Source organism: Salvelinus sp. IW2-2015, unplaced genomic scaffold (assembly GCF_002910315.2).
Source record: "Salvelinus sp. IW2-2015 unplaced genomic scaffold, ASM291031v2 Un_scaffold1488, whole genome shotgun sequence".
Lineage (NCBI taxonomy): Eukaryota > Metazoa > Chordata > Actinopteri > Salmoniformes > Salmonidae > Salvelinus > Salvelinus sp. IW2-2015.
Window position 1 is genome coordinate 8,314 of NW_019942940.1, and position 8,126 is coordinate 16,439.

The 8,126-nt window shown below is 43.2% G+C and overlaps 1 protein-coding gene across 1 annotated transcript in view; it reads right to left on the reverse strand.

Annotated features, from left to right (window-relative positions):
- Positions 1–1,272: 1,272 nt before the first annotated feature.
- Positions 1,273–8,126, reverse strand: part of LOC112070992 (transforming growth factor beta-1 proprotein) — a 13,262-nt gene continuing 6,408 nt past the window's right edge. The window contains exons 2-3 of the mRNA XM_024138450.2: positions 1,826–2,057; positions 1,273–1,514 (exon numbers count right to left, since the gene is read on the reverse strand). Coding sequence (XP_023994218.2) covers positions 1,352–1,514; positions 1,826–2,057 — 395 coding nt within the window. The 3' untranslated portion in view covers positions 1,273–1,351. The remainder of the gene's footprint in view (positions 1,515–1,825; positions 2,058–8,126) is intronic.

The window sequence follows — 8,126 nt, forward strand, 5'->3', positions numbered from 1 at the left end:
AGAGAGAGAGAGAGAGAGAGAGAGAGAGAGAGAGAGAGCACAGTCAGTACATGTCTAGTGTTTACTGGTCCCTTGCTGAGACAGTTCTTAACCCTGACCACCAAGCCTCATGCAGACGTCATCACTTACTATTGGGATTTAACAGTACAGGGCTAGTGAGTCAGGAGTTTTTCTAGAACACATGACCTGACCACTAAGAAAGCAGCCACTAGAGCCCCAGTGGTGTAAACAGTGTCATTACAGACAGACAGTAAATAGATTGATCAGGAAGAAGGAGACAGCTGGGAAGCCCCTGACTTTCTACTAGTATATCTAACTAGCTGGACTGGTCCACAGACACTTCTGATTACACACAACTAGCATCTATCAGCTCCAGTCACATGACAGATGACTGCCTCACATCTAACTCTTGAGGCCAAGCTCTCTGTTTCCTAGAAACGCTACGGAAAATTACTATATTAGTGGAGACAGGGATGGAAATTAAGCTGTGCCAAACTAGCCCCCCGGCAAGTGAAATGAACCTACAAGTATTCTAGAAGTGTACCTGAGGGTATTCTAGAAGTGTACCTGAGAGTATTCTAGAAGTGTACCTGAGAGTATTCTAGAAGTGTACCTGGAGGGTATTCTAGCAAGTGTACCCGAGGGTATTCTAGAAGTGTGCCGAGAGAGTATTCTAGAAGTGTACCCGAGAGATTCTAGAAGTGATACCCGAGAGTATTCTAGAAGTGTACCTGAGAGTATTCTAGAAGTGTACCTGAGAGTATTCTAGAAGTGTACTGAGCGTATTCTAGAAGTGTACCTGAGCGTATTCTAGAACGTGTACCTGAGCGTATTCTAGAAGTGTACCTGAGCGTATTCTAGAAGTGTAACCTGAGAGTATTCTAGAAGTGTACCTAGAGTATCTAGAAGTGTACCTGAGAGTATTCCAGAAGTGTACCTTGAGAGTATTCTAGAAGTGTACCTGAGCGTATTCTAGAAAGTGTGTACCTGAGAGTATTCTAGAAACTGTACACTGAGAGTATTCTAGAAGTGTACCTGAGAGTATTCTAGAACTGTACCTGAGGGTATTTCTAGAAGTGTACCTGAGAGTATTCTAGAAGTGTACCTGAGAGTATTCTAGAAGTGTACCTGAGAGTATTCTAGAAGTGTTACCTGAGAGTATTCTAGAAGTGTACCTGAGAGTATTCTAGAAGTGTACCTGAGAGTATTCTAGAAGTGTAACCCTGAGGAGTATTCTAGAAGTGTACCTGAGAGTATTCTAGAAGTGTTTACCTGAGAGTATTCTAGAAGTTACCCGGTGAGATTCTAGAAGTGTACCTGAGAGTATTCTAGAAGTGTACCTGAGAGTATTCTAGAAGTGTACCTGAGAGTATTTGTTTTCAGCATTCCAGATGTAGGTGCATGAGCCCATGCAGTAGTTGGCATGGTAACCTTTTGGCTTGTGGATCCACTTCCAGCCCAGATCTTTCCTGAAGTCGATGTAGAGTTTCCTCACGCAACAGTTCTCTGTTTTACTGCAGAACAGAAGGGAAGAAGATGTTAGCATGAGACAGACAGACAGACAGACAGACAGACAGAAAGACAGACAGAGACAAACAGACAGACAGACCGACAGAAAGACAGACAAACAGACAGACAGACCGATATAGACAGAAAGACAGACAGAGACAAACAAACAAACAGACACAGACAGACAGACAGACAGATAGAGACAAACAGACAGACCAATATAGACAGAAAGACAGACAGACAGAGACAAACAGACAGACCGATACAGACAGACAGATATAGTCAGACAGACAGAGTCAGATACAGCAGTCCTTACTCTGTGCAGGTGTCGTCTGTAGCGGTGGCCCGTTTCTTACGTGAGGAGGTGAGCTGTGAGCTGGAGTTCTGGGGGATGGACATGGCCAAGATATGAGGCTTCCTCATGTTCTTGGCTAGACCAGCCACGTCACCTCGTACCCCGCTGTCCAACCCAGAGATACTGAAGAGGAACGATTCCGTGGGTTTACCACACTCACAGTACAGCTTCAACTCAAAGCCCTGCTCTTCCTCTGAAACACAACGAGAGCAGAGACACAGGGGTAAATTAATAYAAACGTTCAAAGTTTACCAGCAAACGACCAAAACTGTGGTATCTTTCAAGGATTTTATGGAATCTATCACGAGACATCTAGTGGCCCTTTTGGGTACTCCAGATTTTTACAGGTGTCTGTAATTATCTCTGGTCCTCTGTGTGGCCTTATCACATGTAAAATATATTAAATAATTAAATAAGATGAATTTAAAAAAAGACTAAAATGACAAAGCTGTGTAAAACATTATCCTAAATATAAACCATCTACTTAGTGAATACTATTGTAATGGTTGCTCTCCTCCTCTTCGTCTGAAGAGGAGAAGCAGGGATCGGACCAATACGCATCGAGGTATGCAGTCATAATGAATTTATTTAAACGAAAAGACGAACACGAAAAACACTTGAGAATATACAAAACAACAAAACGACGTAGACAGACCTGTACTGGAAAACATACATAAACACGCAGAACAGGAATAGACTACACAAACCGAAACAGTCCCGTGTGGCGCGACAAACACAGACACGGAAGACAATCACCCACAAACAAACAGTGAGAACATCCTACCTTAATATGGTTCTCAATCAGAGACGTAAAACACCTGCCTCTAATTGAGAACCATATCAGGCAACCCATTAAKCAACATAGAAACACATAACATAGAATGCCCACCCCAACTCACGCCCTGACCAACTAAACCCATACAAAAATAAGAGAAAAACAGGTCAGGAACGTGACAACTATTCGTGTTWAATATGAGGGGTTCAGCATGAAATAAACGTTTTTAATTAAGTTTTTACATTGGGTTCGACTCAGACTTACGAATGTACGCCTTTCCTACGCACTTCTCAGTCGTCGGTATTCAGATGTACTTTTTGCAGGTGTGTAACGGGCTTTGCAGGCATGGTTCCCTTGCACGCGCCGAATACATTTAATTCAACCCTCCCACTTATTGGCCAACAGATTTTCTCGTGGAGTTTTTCATTCAATTGGGGTTTTCAGCCCATTTATCTTCATAAAGTCATCCCTTTAAAATGTGGTGTATCTTTAATTATAATTTTCTCCACAGACTCACTAGAATACATGGACAGAACGGTTCAGAATGTTAGGGATTAATGAAAGATGGATGCCTTGATGAAAACCTAAGGGGTTGAAACGCTGGTGTGATAAATGACCTGGGAGCGTGAGAAGCAGCATGCYGCGTTTTCCTTCCTGGTTTTTGTTTTAATTATGAACGAAAGTCATGGAAATACATGCATATTCATCTCCTATTCAGCACCAATTGGTTGATTTAAAAATACTCTGATCTTGTATATCAATTTAGGGTTAGGAAAGTGTTTATGAATCACAACAACAAAAACAACGAGAGCTTTTGCCCGCAAAAAAATATTTGGGTGAATCAAAAATACAGTGGTTAAATTCATCATGAAAAATATTAAATTGTTCAAATCATGAAATATTGGAAGGTGAGAAAAGTGTACAATAGAGGTGGAACAGTTGTTTATATACTAGTCTATAAATCTACCCCAAAGACAGCGGTCCAGTCGTCGTGAACRGTGAGCCAGGCGCCAGGTTTAACCTGCTAAGTGTGGTCTCGGTTCCATAATGATTCCAATAGGCTACATGTGTCACGAAGGTGAGGAAAGACGGACCAAGGCGCAGCGTGATTTGAGATCCACATACTTTTAATCCAAAGTGAAACTACAACAAACCAGAAACAAACACCGACCGTAAACAAACAGAGTGCACATCTGCACTCAACAAATCAATAAACAAGCAACGAAATGTAACTTACTTGGTGCAACAAACACAAACACAAACAATATCCCACCATGCATGTGGGAACAGAGACACCTTAAGTATGATCCCCAATTAGAGACAATGATAATCAGCTGCCTCTATTTGGGAAGCATACTCAATCCCAAACATAGAAATATAATCGACTAGAACACCCCCTAGTCACGCCCTGACCTACAACACCATAGAGAATAATAAGGCTCTCTATGGTCAGGGCGTGACAGTACACCCCCCCCCCAAAGCTCCGTCCGCAAAACCTGAAACCAAATGGCGAGGGTAAGGGGCGGGGGTGACTAGTGTCGGTGGCAGCTCTGGTGGTCGTAGCCCCCGCCTTGACCCCGGATCCGGCCATGGCGCCGGGCTGAACGCCGTGTCTGGACTGGGCATCGGTGCAGAGGAAGGCTCCTGCCTTGGAGCGGGACTGGAGGCGCACTGGACGTACCGGACTGGGAAGGCGCACTGGAGGCCTGGTGCGTGGAGCCGGCACAGGATGCACCGGACTGGTGACACGCTCTTCAGGGCGAGTGCGGGGAGCAGGCACAGGACGTACTGGACTGGGGAGGCGCACTGGAGGCCTGGTGCGGGGAGCAGGCACAGGACTCACCAGACTGCTGACAGGCTCTTCAGGTCGAATGTTGTGCAGAACACACCTGCACAACATCTCTCTCCTCTCTCTCTCTCCCAACTTCTCCATCGCCTCCCTGACGGTCTCTGGCTCTTCAGGACGAGTGCGGGCAGCTGGCACAGATGGCACCGGACTGATGACCCGCTCTTCAGGGCGAGTGCGAGGAACCGGCACAGGACGTTCCGGGCTGAAAAGGCTCACTGGAGGCCTGGTTGAAAGCACCATAAATCCAGAGAATGACAGACTTTGATGACATAGTTTAATGACAACATTTGCCCACAAGAAGGACCGCCACGCCACCTTTCTGTTCAAGTGAGGACAAAACAACAAGGTGAGTCCAAAAATGTCTTGAATGCTGCTGCATAAGGATGTAATATGCCAGGGAGATACCGTGCCATCGGAAAATATTCAGACTACCTTGACTTTTTCCACATTTTGTTACATTACAGCTTTATTATAAAATGGATTAAATAAAAAAAACTCCTCAGCAATCTACACACAATACCCCATAATGAAAAAGGGACAACAGGTTTTTATAAATATTTGCAAATGTATAAAAAATTWAACAGAAATACCTTATTTACATAAGTATTCAGACACTTRGCTATGAGAATCAAAATTGAGCTCAGGTGCWTCCTGTTTCCATRGATCATCCTTGATGTTTCTACAACTTGGAGTCCACCTGTGGTAAATTCATATGATTGGACATGATTTGGAGAGGCACACACCTGTCTATATAAGGTCCCACAGTTGACAGTGAATMTCAGAGCGAAAACCAAGCCATGAGGTCGAAGGAATTGTCAGATAGCTCCGTGACAGGATTGTGTCGAGGCACAGATCTGGGGAAGGGTACCAACAAATTCCTGCAGCAATGAAGGTCCCCAAGAACACAGTGGCCTCCATRATTCTTAAATGGAAGAATTTTGGAACCACCAAGACTCTTCCTAGAGCTGGRCGCCCYGCCAGAGCCCGGACTTGAACCCGATCGAACATCTCTGGAGAGAACTGAAAATAGCTGTGTAGCAACGCTCCCCATCCAACCTGACAGAGCTTGAGAAGATCTGCAGTGCCAGATACCGCTGATAGCCAGGTGTAGAGGTGGTAACGATTCACTCCATTGTGCTGAAAAGAAAGCTCTGCTGGTTGGGTCAGCTTTATGTCGGGCCTAACAGTTTGGGGTCACCATTATAGTGCAATTAATGTATTGTTTAGTGTTGTGTTATATAGCGGCTTTGCTGGCATGCATCTAAAACGTTTTCTTTTGTTTGTTTCAGCCAACAAGATTTAAATGCTAAAATCGCCAGTGAAACTAATGATGTAATTTCCTTACATGCAAAATGTAAGGAAACCAACACTAAAGCAGTATACCCACTTAATCCCCAACTGATGCGTACCAATGTAGTGTAGTGGAGGTATAGACCGACACTGTATCAATCACGGTGTACAATAGAGAAATCATTCACAAGGTAGCCTATCACAAAGTAGCCTATCACAAAGTAGCCTATCACAAAGTAGCCTATCAAAAAGTAGCCTATCAAAAAGTAGCCTATCAAAAAGTAGCCTATCACAAAGTAGGTGATGTATATTCACATGCTATGCTGCACACATAGTTAGTTTCAGCGGGAAATATCAGGCTTCAAAGAACGCGCAGCTCTCAACTGGTTGATATCGTGATGATGTTGTAGGTTATCAATCGGGGAGGGCGATTGTTTTGAAAACTCTGTGATCATATGTAGCCTACACTGTAGGCCCACATTGTACAGTACAGAAACACTGCTAGGCAATCACTCGCTTGCTAGATGCACAATTGAATTAAAGCACAACTACACCTTCCCCCCCCCCAAAAAATGTTGGGGTGGTGATTTTCCCCAGACCTCAGAAATGGTCTCCTGATGTGGTTCAAGTATTGTTGTGAACTCAGAACATACACTTTTCTGTCATTTTTCTATAAAAAAAAAGTGTGATTTTAAGAGTGAAAACCTGAAAAAAAATATAGGAAAATAGAATATTTCACTTATGGCGTTTTGATTTTTTTMGGGGGGGGGAAATTCGAGTATACCCAGGTTTAAACTGCTACGGTCTGAGTTCCATAACGATTCAAATAGGCTCCCCGGCCCAAATGATTGCATAACATGTAATAGTTAACTGGTATGATCTACTACGCCTAAGGAATGTGACAGAGGAAAGAAGGGCAGACTAACGATGGAATGGAATGATGCAAAAAGGAAATGAAATTATCACTATAATCAGTGATAGTTATAAATGTATGTGGGTATAACTTACGGTAGCTGCCCGAAAAAAAAATAAAAAAATACAGTAAAAAGTCTGGGCATATAATTAGAACATTCTAGAAATCATAAATCAACTCGTTTGACGCTATACTGTCATTTACGCATGGCTTTAGTACAGAAGCCTATAGATTGCGTCTCCAAATTTGAAGTTATATGGCAAAAATGTCATCAACTTCACTGTGGAAAAGGTCATTCTGTAACGGTGTCACGAATATTACCGAAGGTGACTCCCCTTCCCGTTCGGGTGGCACTCGGCGGTCGTCGTCGCCGGTCTACTAGCTGCCACCAATCCCTTTTTCCTTTTCGTTTATGTCTGTCTAATTGTTTTCACCTGTTTCTTGTTGGGGTTTTGGGAGGTGTACTATTTAGGTTAGTTTCGCCCGCTAGTGTTTGTGCGGGCTTATTTTGTGTATTCATGTTGTACGTCGTGAGTGATTCTTTGATTGTGGGATTTTCGCTATTCAGCTTTATTTTAAACAGTGGACTGTGGGTTGTTTTACGCCTGTGTTTTGGCACCACCCGTTTGTACCTGTTCCTGTTTTCATGCTGTGGAATTAAAGCGTTTTTTCCCTGGAATACTTTTGCTCTCTCTGCGCCTGACTCTGCACCCATCATTCACCTGACGTTACAAACGGCTGTCGTCGGAAGAAGGTGAAAACCAAAACGCAGCGTTGTAAGTGTTCGTCATGGTTAATCGAAACTGAACACTAAAAAGCAAAAACAACAAAGTGACAAATGAAAACAGCTCCGTCAGGTGCAACACACACTAAACAGAAATGAATCACCCACAACACAAAATGGAAAAACAGGCTACCTAAGTATGGCTCCTAATCAGAGACAACGATAGACAGCTGCCTCTGATTGGGAACCACACCAGGCCAAAACACATAGAAAACACAACAACATAGAAAAAAAGAACATAGACTGCCCACCCTAGTCACACCCTGGCCTAACCAAAATAGAGAATAAAAAAAACCTCTCTATAGCCAGGGCGTAACACATATGTCGACACGCTTCAGTTGGTTGATCATATATGACTGGTTTCACATTGGTCTCCAGCGATCATAAGGTAAAACAGATCTAAAACAACTGTAATTTATATTTTACAATCCCCTTATCCAAAACGGCTTCCTCATTTACCCTAGCTCTTATCAATGTGTAAATAACAGCGCTTTGTAAATGGTGTTATTTCTATCAGGAAATATAAAGTCGATGTTGTTCCACTTGGAACCGACAAGTTGCTCGAACTTATTCATCATTTGCACGGCCCATAAAGGTGGTGGAAATTATAAAGGAATGAAGTCAAGGTCAGAATACAGTGTATCTGTAGAC